Source organism: Exophiala xenobiotica, assembly GCF_000835505.1.
Source record: "Exophiala xenobiotica strain CBS 118157 unplaced genomic scaffold supercont1.7, whole genome shotgun sequence".
Taxonomy (NCBI): domain Eukaryota; kingdom Fungi; phylum Ascomycota; class Eurotiomycetes; order Chaetothyriales; family Herpotrichiellaceae; genus Exophiala; species Exophiala xenobiotica.
In genome coordinates, this window is record NW_013562488.1 from 1,681,792 (window position 1) to 1,698,369 (window position 16,578).

Sequence of the window (16,578 nt, forward strand, 5' to 3'; positions counted from 1 at the left end):
TCAACTGCGACATCGCCGCTTCCATTCAACCAGCACACGACCAAAACCACCAGAATCGTCGTGCGTCCTTCGGCGTCCTAGCAAAGGCCGAACAGTATGCAGACGGCAAGTGCCCATTGCTCTGTCTCATCGGTCCCAGGACCACATACATGTCCATGTCCCTGAAAGTGCCTTCCTCCCACCTAGCTGCCGACGACGACCTTGACCTGACAATCCGCTTCTCCGCCTCTCTTCCCGACCTGCTCCTCACGATCCCAGGCTCTGCGAATGCCAACACCGCAGCCCTCAAACAGCTTATCCGCTCCCGTATCCCCAGTGAATACGCCAAACACCGGATTCGGTTGATCTACGCCGGCAAAGCCCTCGCCGACGATGTCTCGCTCAAGGTCTCTTTGAAACGCACTGTCTCCCGCCCACCGAGCCGCGTAGGCACGCCTGGACCCTACGACGACTCTCGGGCCAACGGCGCAGCTGACAAGGACAATGGCAAAGGCAAGGTCGCTGTGCGCGACCCACCCGCACAATCACGCATCTACATACACTGCTCAATTGGAGATATTGTGCTGTCAGCAGAGGAACTCGCAGAGGAGGCGGCTACAAGCCAGAATGGTGCCGGCAAACCGGACCAAGAAGACATCGCTACCACAACACAGCAGACGACCACGACGCCCGCACCACGCGGGTTCGACCGCCTGCTGAATGCTGGCTTTACTGCGGCCGAAGTTCAGTCTCTCAGGCTACAGTTCCTGGCCATACAAGCCCACACGCACACGCCGGATACGATGCCCTCGCCAAACACGCTGCGCAACATGGAGGATAGGTGGCTAGACAACTCCAACGCGAGCGCTGACCCGGGCGCTCTCGCCGACGGTGCGGGAGCGAGCTTTGCAGATGACGATGGGCAAGCGGGCGCATTAGATGATATGATATTCGGCACAGCGATGGGCTTCTTCTGGCCGATTGGATGTCTCATGTGGGCTGTGCGGGAGGAAGGGATTTGGAGCCAGCGGCGAAAGATGGCCGTCGTGGTTGGGTTTATGCTCAACATTGGATTGGGACTTGTTAGGTATACAGGGTAGACGGCATGGTTTCTCCCGCCGTAAGCATCTATAGGCATAGCTGCCCTCAGACATATTAAGGATATGTTTTTGGCACAAATAGGAAAGTCCTGCCGCAGTGGTGCTCCTGAACGCCAACATCCCCATCCTTCTGGACAAACGGGAGTAGACGATTCGCCCTGAGTACGCCCTTCCTCTCGACACAAAACGTTCCACAATGCATTGCTATTTACCTGAACTTGCTGTAAATCACGCCAATAATGAGTAACACCAATACCGTGATGATCGCAATGGTGATCAACCGATTGGTAGCCATCCTACAATGAAGAGTCAGCATAATTGTCTCGGCGGGCAGGCGAACAGCGTGAATGAGTCTCTCACCTACGTGCCATCCCCCTCAGCGTCTTGACACTCCGATCCACATATCCCTCACTCTGCAGCAGATTCGTATGCGTATGTTCGATCACATTCCTCTGTTGATGCAGATCCGCCAGTGTCGACGCGCCAATTTGTTCCGTCTCGAGGGCGACGCGCTGCGACTCGCGCAGGCGATCGCTACTGCGGCCCAAGCGCTCCGTGCCTGACAAAAGCTGCTGGCGCTGCTCGAGTTGTAGATCCCGCGACCCTCCCTCGGGGTCGTCCGTGTATCTGTCGCCGAAGAGCTGTTTACGGTCCGAATCGACGAGCGATTTCAACTTTCGTGTGAGGCCGTCGATGTCGGAGTGGTGGTTGCGGAAGCGCGAGTTGACTTTTGATCGGGCGGAGGTGGGGATGTTGGATTTCTCAAGGTTCATCTGGTCCAGCTTTTTACCATTTTTTGTTAGCAGGAATCGGACAACAAGAGCATGTGTGTGTGGGAGGCCAGGCAGAGGGAGAGAAGGGGGGAGCGCGTTACCAGTTCTTTCGCCTCGTCTAGCGCTCTTTCTGCGCCGCGGATGGCGGCTTTGCGCTCTTCGCCCGTCAGTTCGGGAATTTGGTCGAGTTTCTGGTTTACATCTGCCTCGACGAGTTTGAGCTCGGCTTCGTAGGTGCTGAAGAGCTCGGAGCCGGCATCGGTGTCCAGCGGGTTGGACATGGTGAGAGGCGCAGTGGTGGGTATGCTGTTCGTCCTGGATTGAGTGTCGCCTATTTAGGCGGACGATTGCACCGGGTTGAGAGAGGAACGGAGCGCTGTTCGTTGGAAGACTCGGGTGGAGGGATCTTCTCTAGGCGATCATGCGTACGTGGGCTACTGTGGAGGAATATTGTATGGCGAGGAATGATCGTTCACAACTGAGCGCAGTTCGAGCGACGATGTCATGGCAGGAGGCTGGAACGTTCACGGACCATAGCCGATAACACCGTGACGCCGCTATTAAGAATAGAAGCGAGATCAAGTTAGCTGTCGCCGTTTATGCGACGGCTGTCTCTCGCCGCTTTATCAATTGAAATGATTGGATCATAGATGTCATTCTGCCTACCTAGGTATATCTAAAAGAATGTACGGAGTACCTAGGTACCTCGTTTAGACTTTCATGGCTTTCGATTCTGTCCCCAGGTCTCTGCATCTGGCTTCCTCGTCAAAACCTGGGTTGTCCTGAAGATATGCTGGACTCACTGGTAAGAGCGGCGGCAAGATCGCCCCGACTTTGAAACACGGTCGAGACGACTACAGGAAAGAACGAATTTCATGTCAACAGACTTCTTCGAGCGGCTTCATCAACCATGGACAAAAGGGTTGCTATCGTGGGCAGTGGATGCTCAGGCATCGGCGCCTTGTGGGCGCTCAATACCAGCACCGGCCATGAAGTCCATCTATTCGAAGCAGCGTCCCGCCTCGGCGGGCACACGAACACTGTCACGTTCGAAGGACCGAACGGGAATAAAGTCGACGTGGACACGGGCTTCATTGTCATGAATTCAGCCACGTATCCCAATTTTACGCGCTTTTTGGATGAAGTGGGAGTGCCGACCCTGAAGACTGACATGACCTTTGGTGTGTCTCGCGATCAAGGCACTTTTGAGTGGGCCGGCACGTCGCTCGGATCCGTTTTCGCTCAGAAGAGGAATATCTTCAAATCTGGGATGTGGAGGATGATCTTCGATATCGTGCGGTTCAATGAATTTGCTCTGGATCTATTGCAAGACGAATCTGAAAGCGACAGTGATCCCACAACCGAGGAGGGATCGAGCACAGACAAGCCCTCAGCTCAGGAAACCATTGGCGACTACCTCGACAGGGAGAATTACTCGCCTGAATTCCGGGACAATTACCTCATTCCCATGACCGCTGCTGTCTGGAGTACTAGTCCTGACAAATGTTCCCTGGAATTTCCAGCCATCACTCTGATTCGCTTCATGTACAACCATCACCTGTTGAACACAATTGCCCAGCGTCCAGACTGGATGACCATTCCTGGGGGCTCAAAGCAGTACATCGATGCCGTACTGAAGGCTTTCCCCAAAGACCGAATACACATCAATTCCAAAGTCACTGCTTTACAACCCACCGAGAAGGGCACAGTCGTGCTAACAGCCAACAGCAAAGACTTGGAATTCGACCATGTAATTCTCGCAACTCATGGGGACCAAGCCCTGGAAATCCTGAAACCAGTAGCCACACAGGAAGAGATCGATATACTCAGCGGCTTCCAGACAAGTAGGAATATCGCCGTCTTGCACTCGGATCTTGCGCTGATGCCAAAAAGGCGGGTGGCTTGGTCGGCTTGGAATTATATCACAGAATCTCCATTTCCTCCCACAAGAAGCCAGAACATCTCCAAGGTCTGTTTGACGTATTGGATGAATCTGTTGCAACATATACCCGAGGACAAATTCGGCACCGTCCTGGTCACGCTGAATCCTCTGAATATGCCAGATCCCCGTTCGGCGCAGGGCATCTGGGAATACTCCCATCCGTTGTATAATGCTGCGGCTATCAGATCCCAGAGGTTGTTACCAAGGATCCAAAACACCAGGAATGTCAGTTACTGCGGGGCTTGGTCAAAATATGGGTTCCACGAAGACGGCTTCAGCAGCGGGTTGTCCGTGGCTGTCAACCATTTAGAAGCTCGCTTGCCTTTTGAATTTGTCGACTCGACATTCTCTCGAGGCCGGAGACCCACGTTGACCATAAAGAATCATTTGTTGAGGTCTTCCATCCTTGCCACTCAGATAGTAATGCTGCTAGTCGCAAAGGCGTGGGAAGTGTTGGTCGCAATTGCCGACAGAGGAATAGCTTCGCGGCGGAAGATGGCGTGAGGATCGCGGCTTCAACCGGCAGAGATAGTGAGATCAGTGACCTGCCTCATCAAGGTTGTGCTACTCTCTTCGTCCTCAATCCCGACTTCGATGGTATTTCGTGGTCGACTCTTGTTTAGACCCTCAAGCAGTGAGCAAGCTTTGCAGATCTTCTGGCTGGACAGATATCCGCATCTTTCGCACTGACCCATAACTTGCTTGTTGACCTTTTTGCGTCCTCTCGCTTTCTTGTCGTGGATGCTTACTGAGGATGTTGCGTTTTGGGTGATCCCTCCCTTGGGTAATGTGATCTCAGTCTCTCGTTCCGCGGCAGCTCCATTTGCGACCATTCGTTTCTCCATCTGCGCCATCGAGCCACCGTCGGTATTGCGGGTGCCGCAGCCGTTGGTCTCTTCGGCATGTGCAACGCACTGCACGGAGCTGCTCACTTCCGGCGGAACAAGAGCAGCCATGTCCTCCCCACTCTTGACGATGTCTAGGATACTGCTCGGTCGAATTTTTTCCAAATCTTTGATCAAAGTCCTTGCACTGCCGCGGAATGCTTCGGGTGAGTAGATGCATTCAGTGCTGAAGTAATCCAACTTCTTGTGATGAGCGTACAGCACGATTTCCTTCTCGTAGGCATATTTGAGCGGCTTGCTTCGTTTGATCTCGCTTGCTGCACTGGAAGTCATGATAGATGTAGCCCTTGCAAGCCGGGGCAAGTCGCCACGCAGGAGATTCATCATGACGGTTTCTGCCACATCATCTGCATTATGACCAGTAACGACATGCTTGATTCCCAACTTTGCCGCTCCCCTGTCCAGCGCCTGTCTTCGGAACACGCCACAATAGGTGCAATTTCCCTTCTTTCCCACTTGGGCTACCACTTGATCCATGGTCCACCCATAGAGTTGATCGTAACCCACAATCTCAAGAGGCATATCGTACTGTCTGGCATTTCTCTTCACAGTTTCAAGGCTGTCATCACGATAGCCTCTGATACCTTCGTCGATGGACAAGAGAACAAGGTCCAAGCCGTAGTCGTGACGCTCATTCAAAGTCTTGAGAACGGAGGCGAGGACGGTAGAGTCTTTGCCACCCGATGCACCAATTGCGACCCGTTCACCTCGATGAAAGAGATTATTACTCACGATAGTCTCGTGAATTTCGATTTCGAACACTGACAGAAAACATTGTTTGCAAATTTTCTGCGAGTTTTTGGGCCTTATAACGGCTGCACGTGCCTCCTTACATACCTCACATAATGTCGGAGGCATCTTCTTGCGATTGGGATTGCATATATGATCTCGAGGACTTTTAAATTTGCGACGAGAAAGGAAACAAATATTCTTGTACGGCGAAACACACAGGTGCAATTCTGTACAGTGGAGTATTTACACACGGATGCTGCCTCGAAGCAATGGTTCTCAAATTTCGCAGAACCGCTCCTTCCTCCCTAGGATTATCACACCTTCGCTACTCGCTCGAATGCCTTCTGCCTTGCAAGCGGAACTGAGGTTCTCGCAAGTTCTTACCTCCAATTGCCGACAGTGTGCACGTCGACAATCCAGCAGAACAAGGTCTTTTCATACCGCTTCCCGGTTCCGAGCTCCTCAAGATCCTTCGAATAACGCCGGCCCTGCAGCTGGCCCGGGCATTGGGGACGATGCGAGCCGTCGCGCTGAAAGGGAGGAGCTAGCAAGGCAAAGAGAGCTGGTGGTGAACAAAAAAGCTCATGCCGTCCCGTCAGCAAAACCTGCCTCCGAAGATGCGACTCCAACATCAGCGCCCAACTTTTATGGCTCCGCTTCGAAAAGGCGAATGCGTAGCCGCATGGTGAAAGAGGGCGAACCTGAGTACACCCCGCCACAATGGTTTGTGGATGGTAACATATGCTTGTATGGGGAAGACGCCCTGGCAGTTGGGACGCGGTCAAGGGTACAGAAGGTGGCTGCAGATCTGATTACTGGGGAGCCTTTGGATCAGCATCTGTCTCCGAGCTCTGCCGGTGCACCATCTCGACCCCCTGGAGACGGCGATAGCCATCCTAGTTCCGTCAAAGAATCCACCCCCGGCCATGAAGGAGACCTCCAATCTGAAAATCCAAAAGGCGCAGACAGGCCAACTCCTGCCCCACAAACGGATGGACCATTCCAAAAAAGATACTATGTGCTGGATGAGCAGTATGAAGAGGTGACACGGACTGCCAGAGGCCTCTTGCAAATTCAAGTGACACAAAGCCGCCCACAAGAAAGCGAAATGCTGAGAGAACACCTGCTCATACGGTATGCTGGCAAAGATGGTGATCTGTTGTTGGATCATGTCGTGGAAGATCTGGCGCGTGACCTAGGCTGCGATCTTGTGGTTTTGGATGCACAGGACATTGCGAGCTTGATCGCTCAGACAGCACCAGAACCTCGCATCGCCAACTCCGGGCGTATGCTGAGCTACGACGTTTATACAGAAGCATTCTCCGACTCCTCCTCATCCAGTCGCCTCCAGGAGTCGAAGGAAGAAGATGACGACGACGAAGATATCCTGGATGATTTCGAAGGGCCGCCTACTTCTTCAATGGGGATGCCGGTTCTAATCGGAAAGCCTTTCCTCGATTTAAAGTCAATGTTTGGGTCTTCAGATCGTAGACCACGATCAGACATATTCGGGCGGCAATTGAGCAGGCTATTTTCGGACTCATCGAGCTCATCCAGATCGAGTTTAAAATCACACGACCGACTTCGAGAGACGCCAAAGGTGATTCCAAGCCTGCTGACTGCTATGTCGGATCGTCAAAAGCTCGGTACTCAATCCGAGTTAAAAGACCTCCGTGAATATACCGCGAAACAGAATGGGCTGGCGAGGGACGCTGTCATCATCCACGTCAAAGATCTCGAATCTATTCAGGACACCACCATGGGCAATGTATTCTTACAAGGATTGTACAAATACGTCTCGGAACGGAGGAAGATGGGCTCACCTTTGCTTCTTGTCGGGACCGATACTCTTCGTGAGGGACAAGAGCCATTCACTCAGGAGCGGATCAAAAGTTATCAGCAAGGCGACCGAGAAGAGATCTCGCAGAATATTATCATCACTCCAGTCTTACCAAACACAACATCAAAGCTCGCACTTCTTCACGATCGAAAACAGCGGATTGCCACGGTTAACATGCGACATCTGTGGGAACTGATGCAATATCAGAAGCCATCTATATTCGCCCACCTCGAGCCCGGCTTTTGGCGACGCGATTTCTTCAACCATCTCGCCCGAAGTGACAGGTCATGCTTAGAAGCTCACATCTGGTCGTATTCATATGTGCAACGATTGGCGACGTACATTGCTGGCGCTGCTCCTGCTATTCAGAATATTCCAGGGATCACCGACAAGGAAGAGCTCCAAGAGTCTCTGGCTGCTGTTCAAGGTCTCTCGGATCCCGTCATTAGCGGAGCAACAGCCCATCTGAACCATAGCGACAAAACGAAGATGCGATGGGCTGAGAAGAACGCCAAGGAAATCAAGCCAGAATCCCCGGATCGCCTGATATCCAAGGAGGATCCTCGACTCGCCTCAATCCGTGCTGGAGCGTCAAAGTACGAGAAGCGATTGATGGGTGGCATCATCGAAGCCAAAAACATCACCACAACATTCAACGATGTGCATATGCCCGTAGAGACAATCGACACACTGCAGACCCTGACTACTCTATCTCTGATCAGGCCTGATGCTTTCAAATATGGTGTCCTCGCTTCGGACAAGATTCCCGGTTTGCTGCTCTATGGCCCACCAGGTACTGGCAAAACTTTGGCAGCCAAAGCTGTCGCCAAGGAGTCCGGCGCGACCATGCTTGAGGTCAGCGCCGCCGACATCAATGACATGTACGTGGGCGAAGGGGAGAAGAATGTCAAGGCTCTCTTCGGTCTTGCCAAGAAACTGTCACCATGCGTCGTGTTCCTGGATGAAGCCGATGCTATGTTCAGTGCACGGAGCAATCAAGGCCGCCGTGTAAGTCACCGGGAACTTCTCAACCAGTTCCTCAAGGAGTGGGACGGTATGAGCAACGATTCGGGAAGTGCGTTCATCATGGTCGCTACCAACCGGCCCATGGATCTGGATGATGCTGTCCTTCGTCGACTTCCGCGTCGCTTGCTTGTCGATCTTCCTACGGAGCCTGACAGGCTGGAGATTCTCAAGATTCACCTCCGTCACGAAAAGCTTGCCGGGGACGTTGATATTCCGGACCTTGCGAAGCGAACGCCGTTCTACTCCGGCTCAGACTTGAAGAATGTCGCTGTCGCTGCTGCGTTGAACTGTGTCCGCGAAGAGAACGATCTGGCGAAACGACATCAGGGCGACGAGCCGTATAAGCATGCTGAACGCCGGACGTTGGCAAAAAAGCATTTCGACAAGGCGCTCGAAGAGATCTCGGCGAGTATCTCGGAGGATATGACTTCACTGAGAGATATCAAGAAGTTCGATGAGCAATATGGCGATAAGCGTGGGAAGAAGAAGAAAGTGCCCAAGCTCGGATTCCCGACGCGAGATGAAGATGCAGCACGAGATACAAGGAAAGTGAGGGATTGAATTTGGTAGTTGTGTAATTCTAGATAGAATCGACGGAGAAGACTGCATAGCATGTACAGTACGGAGTACTACTACTAGATGTCATCTACTGCTGAGGCCACTGGGCTAAACCAGATACAGACACCGGCTTAGCGATGATGGCGACAACGTTCCTGATTGTGCCGAGGTACAGATACACATACCAGTACCTAATATACATTAAAGAGTGAGAGTCCAAGAGCCGGCATTAATAACCTGTCATATAATCGCTCTCTCTAGAAGGAAGATATAGAGCAACTCCTGACTCTTCGATCGATAGCGCACTCGTTTCGTTTCACACCTGACTCTGCTCCAGTTGGTTCCAGAAGGGATGATCATCGGCGCCAGTACCACTTGAAGCACAAGGAAACTAAAGGGCTGTCACAGTCCAAGACATATTGACTCCCAAAGGAGGTTCCATTCCATTCCATAACCACCATGAGGAACCTCAAGTACCATCCAGACTTCGATATCCCATGGTGTCAAAACCTTCTCGCCTCTCACAGCATATCGGACGTCCAAGTCCCGACTGAGCACCGTCTTCGCAGCGACAATAATAACATACCCTTACACGACGGCGTGTCCAACAGCATGTTCGCACAAACGCTGTACACACCCTCTGCCATCCGGGCCCAGATCAACTTCAAACGACCACGACCACGACCACGACCGACCACCCCCGAAACAGCCAAAGCCGAAGCGAACTCCCTTGAAAGTCAAAGTTCAAGTCAAAGTCACCCCTGGGAATCCTGGGAATACTGCTACTTACTATCCCTCGGCTCCGGGGTCGACGGCAAGACGGGTCGCGCGCACGGGGGCTTCAACGCGCTGATCTTGGACCAGATGACCGGCAGCGTGGCGTCGATGGTGTCAGGCAGTGTCGCGCCCGCGACGGCGACACTAACAGTGGATTACAAGGCGCCCATCGCCACGCCCGGCGTCGTGCTGTGTCGCGGGTGGGCGGTCGAAAGACAGGGACGGAAAACGTGGGTCCGGGCGCAAGTTGAAGACGGCCAGGGCAATCTGCTTGCCAGTGGGAAGGCGTTGTTCATCGATCCGAAGCCGACGCCGGCGTCGACACCGAGGTCGGACAAGCTATAAGAGAGAGAGAGAGAGAGAGAGAGAGAGCCACTGCAGACTGAATTCTGTTCTGTTGTTAGAGAGTGCGGGAAGAAGCTTTTGTCTCAAAACTTGTGTCTCTTTCTACCAACCGAGGTACTCTAGGACTGATCTCTTTCGATCACGATGCCTGCCGGCGCTGCCTGCCTCCGGTGCGAAGTAAGTGCGTAGGTGGCTGATCGAAAGGTGGCGATGAGGGATGCCCGCTGAGGATCTGGTTGGTTTGTCCAGCAAAGAAGAAAACAGGTAGATTAGATTTTGCGGCTCTAACAAAATGGCCGGACAAGGAGAAGAACAAGGCGGCATTGTCGCACAGAGAGATCCTCCAGCGGAACAACTCGTAACAGTAGGACCAGACCTTGGACTGCGGAAGGGTCGTCAACACCTGATCCAATCGTTGCGGATGATGTGCAACAGGGTATCAGCCGTCAACGATAGACGTACCACGTACCTACCAAAATCTCGAGGATCCCATTATCCCGATTACCATCCTTCGACACCCCCCCAGTCCTCACGACCCGCGTCACTTTCGACGGCTCTTCTTTCGGCTGATAAATTTACTTCTATACGCATTCCACACCTGGGTGACACTTCTTATCTCTCCAGCAACCTCTCCACCACACCCTTGACCTCCCCAGCTCCCCAGTCGAGACTCTCCTTCATCGTGTCCCTTCCTACCTCCTTTTTCGGTCCCAGGAACACCTTGACCCCAGCATCCGTACAACTCTGCTCATCAAACACCTCCGCCTCGACGTCTCCCTGATACATCCACCCATGATACCTCCCATAGTTCACCCACACCACATCCTCCACGTATCCCGGCGGATCGGTCCAGAAGCCCTCGAGCGTAACATACCCAGTCCTCTTTTCCCTCCTTTCCACCATCTGACTCTTGGTGCATGGAAGGAATAATTTGGCCGACAACAACTCATGTGAAAGGGCATACAGCTCAACTAAGTCGTCCGTCTCGTCTCCCGCGAGACCGTGCGCTGTAGATGCGAACCCCGCCGACCTTGGGCTGGGAGGATACAGCAGAAACCCTTCCAAGACGCATATCCGAATCTCTCGCGGGACCTCGGCATGGGTATCAGTAGCGACGTGCTTGCGGACTATTGCCTCAAACCACGACCGCATCTGCTCGTGCAGCGAATTGACTTCGTCGGATGTAACATGCACATCACCGACCGAATTCTGGTCCTCGATACTGACTATATCCGGAGGTAATGTGCCGTGCTTGCAGACATGACTCAGTGTGGATCGGAAAAGTGGAAGGTCAAGGGAACCGACGCAGTCCCAGTCTTGTTCGGTGCGGGTGCCATGGGTAGGGGAGGAGACTGTTACCCACGGGACGCTAGAATGTCGTCAGAGATGTAGACGATGCCAATAGGTACAGCAGACAATGAGGGCGGAGCTCGAAGGATGGGTGTCGTAGCAAGAAGAGGCAATGAACCAGGAACGAGGGCGGAGAGATCGAGGGCAAGAAGGTAGAGAGGTTGGTGATGCGAAGAAAGCTCTTTTCGTCAAGCTCCTATTCCACAAGGCCCCCTCTGGTACTGTCATACGCAAGCAATGCCCATAGACAGCCGTCTCAAAGCGCAGCAAACGTAGACAACCGGCCGGCCGGCGGAGAAATTGGAGGAAGAGACTCACTCTTTATCAGTCTTGTAAAAATCATCCTGGTGCAAAATGAACAAACTTAGTCGATACTCCTTCTCTCCCGTGCCGTCCTCGTCGTCCGCCACTGGCACAGTCACGCTGACGTTGAAAATACTCCTCAACAGTCTGGCGAGCGTGGTTTTCCCGCTTGAGGATGGGCCCGAGAGACCGATGATTATCGTCTTAGATGGTGAAAGCGGCGGCTGAGATGCTGTTGCTTGAGTTGGGTCGGGCGGAAAGGAGTTCGCGTTGGTAGGAAGGGTATGCATTCTTTTCGACGAGGCGTCTGCTCAGCCTTATCCCCTAGAAGTAGAATAAAGAGTCGGATTGAGTTCAAAGTATGATTGCCAGAAACTCTTTGCAGATGGTAACCTGGGCGTTTTAATGGCTGAATAAAACAAAAGTCGTAGATGGCCGCAAGCTCATTGAGGCACCGTCACGGATTTAGGCCTCGACGAAGCCGGAGAAATTGAGGATTCGACGACGAGTTTAGTTTTTCAACGGCAGAGGTTCCCACTCAGCTACTTGACAGCCATACGGTTGATGATCGTATGAGTCTTGATTGGTACTGAAGGAAGAAAGGTCGGAGAAACATAGTCACGACAGGGTGCTCGCACACTCCGTAGTAGGAGACTGCGTCTGATAGTGCAAGGCAAACGACGGATCAGACGATGACCACAACTTAAATAAGCAGAATATAAGTCTCGAGCAGAAGACGGAGGGAGATATCGATCTTCACTAGAAAGCAATATCGATGGAAGATGCGATTCGCAAAGACATAGACGTTTCAATTCTATAAGCAAGCACCCGGCGGAGACGAGCAATTCCTCCTCCAGACTCGTTCTTCCTTCGTCAGCCTCGCGCCTCATGCAATCATCCCTGTTGTTCGACTGATCTTTACTCAAAAACTCAGGCCTTGCTTGTTTGCGTGCTTGCCATTATCTGATCTTCGCGTATCCAAAAGACAGAAGAAACACACTGCTGCATGTAAACAAGGCTCCAAGACCAGATCTCTTCCAAATGCCCTCGAGATCAAACAAAACAGACGCATATGATACAAATCCAGTATACCGACCCAGAAAGCCCAGCATTTCCTCCGTTTCGGCCTCGCTCTATCCCGGAGTCCAGGACTGCACTCGGCCATGAGTGTCTTTCCAACCCGGGGGGAGTCTTGCAAAAACTCTCGTCTGGCTGCCACAGATTTCGACACCCAGGCCTTCATAGCATCCAAGAGGGGTCTATGCAGTAAATCCAGAAGACGCCAGATCCCAAGACTCGGTCTGAACACCAAGCTCGTCGATCCAAAAAAAAACGATGACCGAGTCTGCACTGGCTCCATGAACGCCTAGAGGTCCGACACTCAAAAGAGTCGTACGTCTTTCCTTTCGCTAAGCATCAAATTCCTTGGACAAGTTTACCCGGCTTTCTGTCTTTTCCCGCCTATCTTGGGACTCGGTTTGACTTTGTTGGCGCCAGTTGGTTCTTGTCCAGGATTTTCTTCTTCAATCTTCACAGCACTTGCTCGCCTCCTCTTGTTGGTAACGTTCGGGCTGGTGTTGGTGCTAGGACCTTGACTGCCACTGAGGTTCGAGCCTTGAGCACTCATTTGATGCATCATGGCAACGCCGCCCGGTGCAGGGTTATGCGCAGGACTAGGTGTATGGACGGGACCTCCCATCATGGGAGAACCTTGTGCCTGTGGAACTCCGAGATGTCCCATCGCAGGTGAGTTCATCATTGTTGGACCATTCATTCCAGGAGGCATCTGGTTAGGGAACGGCACCTGACCATTGGCTGCCCTAGCCATTTGATTCTGTAACCGAGCATTACTCATCTGGGCCATGTTTTGCGCGTTCTCGTGCGTCACCCGTAACAGTGATTCTTTGGGGCCAATGCCTGGATGACTGTGGAAGTATTCCATAAGAGGTCCCATGGCTGTCATGACTTCGGCGATCTAGGACAGAGTCAGTCAGCGGCTCACGAGGTGCTTATTTGAAATCCACAAACCTCCAAGAACTGAAAGATGTGATTCGGGACGCCCCACTCCCCAACACCTGAGCTTGGTATTATCGGCTGTGTCGGGCCTGCTGCTTTCCCTTGAGCTCGCTTAAGATTTTTGTTGACCTTGGGGCTCTTCGTTTCCTCGGGTGAAGCGGGCTGTAGTAGAGCGTTTCGTGGAATGTACTCTTGCCAGCCAGAAGTGCTGATGTTCAAATGATCAATCTTCTGGAACTCATCGAATATAACTCGCAACTGTCCCGTAGTCGTGACTCGAATGTCGTTTCCAAAAACATATGTCAAGCTTGCATTCGTACTCCATATGTGAACACCACCATTTGGCAATTTGTTCTGGTTGTGATCATACGATTGCAGCAGGATCTGTTTCACTCCACTTGCAAAATGCGTATGATAGTAGCGGGCTAGGCTTGGAAACTGCAACTGGAATGACTTGTCCACACCGTTCTTGTTGCTGAAAAGCTGCTGCCGCATCGATCCGAGCGGCGAAAAATATCTCGCTATCGTCTGCTCCCAGTAGTCTAGCTCGTAAGGTCGCTCGGGATTTGCCAGGTTATCTTGATACATTATCAGTTGCAGGATACACTGACCACCCAGGAAATCCTGCTTGGGTAATTCAGGCATCATCATGGCAGACAGGTCTGGCTGTTGTTTTATTTGAGGTTCCTCTTCAGGTTCCGTGGTTTTGACTGGCTGACTGGGTTGGGTCTGCGGTTGAGTAGTAGGAGGCTGTTGTTGAGGGGGTTGCGGTTTGGGCTGAGGAGGTTGTTGCTGAGGTTGGGATGTTGGAGGCGCTTGTTGCGGGGCCTGAGGCTGAGGAGCTGGTGTAGGTTGTGACGGAGGAGGTTGGCTTGTCTGATCTTGGGATCTTGACATCTGCATCTGTTGAGTAGCATTACCCCTTTGACTCTGCGCAGCGGCCATTTGCGCAGCATGGTGAGCTTGAGCTTGAGCTTGCGCTTGCGCTTGCGCGTGCTGTGCTTGCATCACCCGTTGCTGATATTGCTGCTGGTGATTCTGCATTTGAGGATTATTAGGGTTCATCTGCATCTGCATCTGAGGGTGCATTCCCATCTTCATCTGCGCCAGTTGCGCTTGATTAAAGCCCGCTGGGCCATTCGGCATAGTCATAGGCATGCCCTGTTGTTGCTGCGCTTGCATCTGTTGCATCATACGCTGTCTCGCCAGCATCTGTTGGTGTTGAGGTGTCATCTGCATCTGTCCAAAGTTCATTTGCGGGTTGTGTTGCTGGAACATGGCTTGTTGTGGCCCCAGGTGTGCCATGGCCATGTTGTTGTGCATAGGTCCCGGAGCTGGTGTTCCTGCGCCCGGTGGCATACCCGTCACCATCGGGCCTTGGGTGACTTGTGGACCTGATACTCCTGGATGCATTCCTTGCATCATGCCGCCGGGTTGACCTCCCATATGGCCACCAGGATGTTGCATTCCCGCCATTGGATGGCCATGGGGCATTCCTGGATGTCCAGGACCCATGCCCGCATGGGCGGGAAAAGGCTGGGCCATCATCTTTCACAGCTGTTCAGAGGCAGACCTTGTACCAGTTCTTGGTATTGCGCTGACTGCGCGTTGGACTCGGTATGGTCTTTGTGAGGAGTCGATGATTTCCTACTCTTGACACGACACTTCCGAAACCTCTTAGCCCCACTCTTACCGAATTCGCCGGTAATGATGGTGGTCTGGCAGAAGGTCCGTCACATCTGCGTGAGAGGGCGAATCGTGCGCCTCGAGGAAGGATGTTGAGCTTGTATGAAGAAGCGATTGCGCAACAGTAGAATCCGCTTTGAAACTGGAGAATTGAATTCGCGAGCCGTGTGTATGGGACCGGGTCAGCGTCGCGGCGAATACGAGTCAGAGAGACGCTTCATCGGGCACGTGAATCATTGAAGAATGTCGCGCAAAGGCTTCATATTCGGAAAGAAGCGATCAAAAGACGACTGGCATGGATCAGGTGAGATAATAATCGAGTGTCGTGTCTCGGGCGGTGTTATCGGACAACTCGTGATGGTGCCGGGACAGAATTGACGGGGCAGGAGCCGGGGGTTGTCTTTGCTGAGAGATCGAGGGAATAATGCTGAATGTAGAGAAAGAGCGACAACAGCGACACAATATCGAGATGCAGTGCAGGTCGCTCGTGCGATTCCGTAAAGGTACAACACGAGGAGGATGGATGAAGTCTTCAGGGCGAGGGTGCAGGTGCAGGATCGGCAAAAAGATGTCGCTAGGCTGGGGGGAGGGAATGAACCTGGCCTGAGGAGCCAGAGGAACGCCAGTGACTGACTGATGGGGACCTACTTCTGCGTCTTCTCCCACTGCTCGCCAGATCATCGATGCCAAGCCGGCGCCGCAATTATTCCACTTCCGCGCTAGTGGTTTGGTCTCGTTTGCATTTCTTCTTCCCGATCATTTTATTTGAATATTTATTTCATACTCTGTAATTCAATTCTTCTCACGCCTTCGACTTGATGATTTACGATGTTGCTTTCGTCTCCCTCTGTCTCTCTTGCTAACATGCACCTGTCTTCAGCACATGATTAAACTGTGAGTCTTTTTCCCCTCTTACTCCTCCAGCACAAAGATGACAACTCCAACCTACTTCTTTCTATCCTGACTCGCCCTTGAAGAAACCTCGGATCGTCACGCTGGACGATCTGTTACTAGCCAGTATTTCATGTCTGATCGCAACCTTCAATCACTCTATTTCAGGCTTTACAGGCAAGGACTTCACTAATTCCCTGAACAGATGAACTTGCAGATTTGCCTGTATCCAGGTCACGCTTATACCTCTCAAATCCGACTGGGTAGTGTACTCCCTGTACGTATGACTTTTCTTCCCCTCCATGTCTCTCCCTTCCTATGATCGAAAACCTTTTCCACATTCGCAGTTTCCACG

At 52.4% G+C, this 16,578-nt stretch overlaps 8 protein-coding genes across 9 annotated transcripts; 4 read left to right on the forward strand and 4 right to left on the reverse strand.

Annotated features, from left to right (window-relative positions):
• The first annotated feature begins 49 nt into the window (after nt 1–49).
• Nucleotides 50–1,175, forward strand: PV05_11317 (uncharacterized protein). Its single transcript, XM_013454790.1, has one exon. The coding sequence runs from the start codon at nt 150–152 to the stop codon at nt 1,077–1,079; it is 930 nt and encodes a 309-aa protein (XP_013310244.1). The 5' UTR covers nt 50–149; the 3' UTR covers nt 1,080–1,175.
• On the reverse strand, nt 1,029–2,358 carry PV05_11318 (uncharacterized protein). Its single transcript, XM_013454791.1, has 3 exons — nt 1,954–2,358; nt 1,440–1,861; nt 1,029–1,375 (listed from the first exon to the last, which is right to left on the reverse strand). Exons 1-3 carry the CDS (start codon nt 2,131–2,133, stop codon nt 1,288–1,290), a joined length of 690 nt encoding a protein of 229 aa, XP_013310245.1. The 5' UTR covers nt 2,134–2,358; the 3' UTR covers nt 1,029–1,287.
• Nucleotides 2,359–2,548: 190 nt separating this feature from the next.
• PV05_11319 (uncharacterized protein) lies at nt 2,549–4,376 on the forward strand. The gene has a single exon (XM_013454792.1). The coding sequence runs from the start codon at nt 2,763–2,765 to the stop codon at nt 4,296–4,298; it is 1,536 nt and encodes a 511-aa protein (XP_013310246.1). The 5' UTR covers nt 2,549–2,762; the 3' UTR covers nt 4,299–4,376.
• Nucleotides 3,118–5,557, reverse strand: PV05_11320 (cytoplasmic tRNA 2-thiolation protein 1; the record flags this gene model as incomplete). The annotated part of the gene is made up of 1 exon (XM_013454793.1): nt 3,118–5,557. The coding sequence occupies one exon, from the start codon at nt 5,555–5,557 to the stop codon at nt 4,310–4,312; it is 1,248 nt and encodes a 415-aa protein (XP_013310247.1). The 3' UTR covers nt 3,118–4,309.
• Nucleotides 5,558–5,746: 189 nt separating this feature from the next.
• On the forward strand, nt 5,747–9,057 carry PV05_11321 (uncharacterized protein). The gene has a single exon (XM_013454794.1). It carries the CDS (start codon nt 5,769–5,771, stop codon nt 8,856–8,858), a length of 3,090 nt encoding a protein of 1,029 aa, XP_013310248.1. The 5' UTR covers nt 5,747–5,768; the 3' UTR covers nt 8,859–9,057.
• Nucleotides 9,058–9,064: 7 nt separating this feature from the next.
• PV05_11322 (uncharacterized protein) lies at nt 9,065–10,316 on the forward strand. The gene has a single exon (XM_013454795.1). The coding sequence runs from the start codon at nt 9,315–9,317 to the stop codon at nt 9,975–9,977; it is 663 nt and encodes a 220-aa protein (XP_013310249.1). The 5' UTR covers nt 9,065–9,314; the 3' UTR covers nt 9,978–10,316.
• Nucleotides 10,088–12,207, reverse strand: PV05_11323. Of its 2 annotated transcripts, XM_013454797.1 has the most exons (3): nt 11,646–12,207; nt 10,447–11,346; nt 10,088–10,359 (listed from the first exon to the last, which is right to left on the reverse strand). In XM_013454797.1, the coding sequence occupies exons 1-2, from the start codon at nt 11,918–11,920 to the stop codon at nt 10,590–10,592; spliced, it is 1,032 nt and encodes a 343-aa protein (XP_013310251.1). In that variant the 5' UTR covers nt 11,921–12,207; the 3' UTR covers nt 10,088–10,359; nt 10,447–10,589. The 2 variants fall into 2 exon arrangements, with proteins under 2 accessions (XP_013310251.1, XP_013310250.1); XM_013454796.1 differs by lacking the exon at nt 10,088–10,359 and having other exon boundaries at nt 10,364–11,346.
• A 214-nt stretch (nt 12,208–12,421) lies between these two features.
• Nucleotides 12,422–15,917, reverse strand: PV05_11324 (uncharacterized protein). The gene is made up of 2 exons (XM_013454798.1): nt 13,659–15,917; nt 12,422–13,605 (listed from the first exon to the last, which is right to left on the reverse strand). The coding sequence occupies exons 1-2, from the start codon at nt 15,192–15,194 to the stop codon at nt 13,066–13,068; spliced, it is 2,076 nt and encodes a 691-aa protein (XP_013310252.1). The 5' UTR covers nt 15,195–15,917; the 3' UTR covers nt 12,422–13,065.
• Nucleotides 15,918–16,578: the final 661 nt, after the last annotated feature.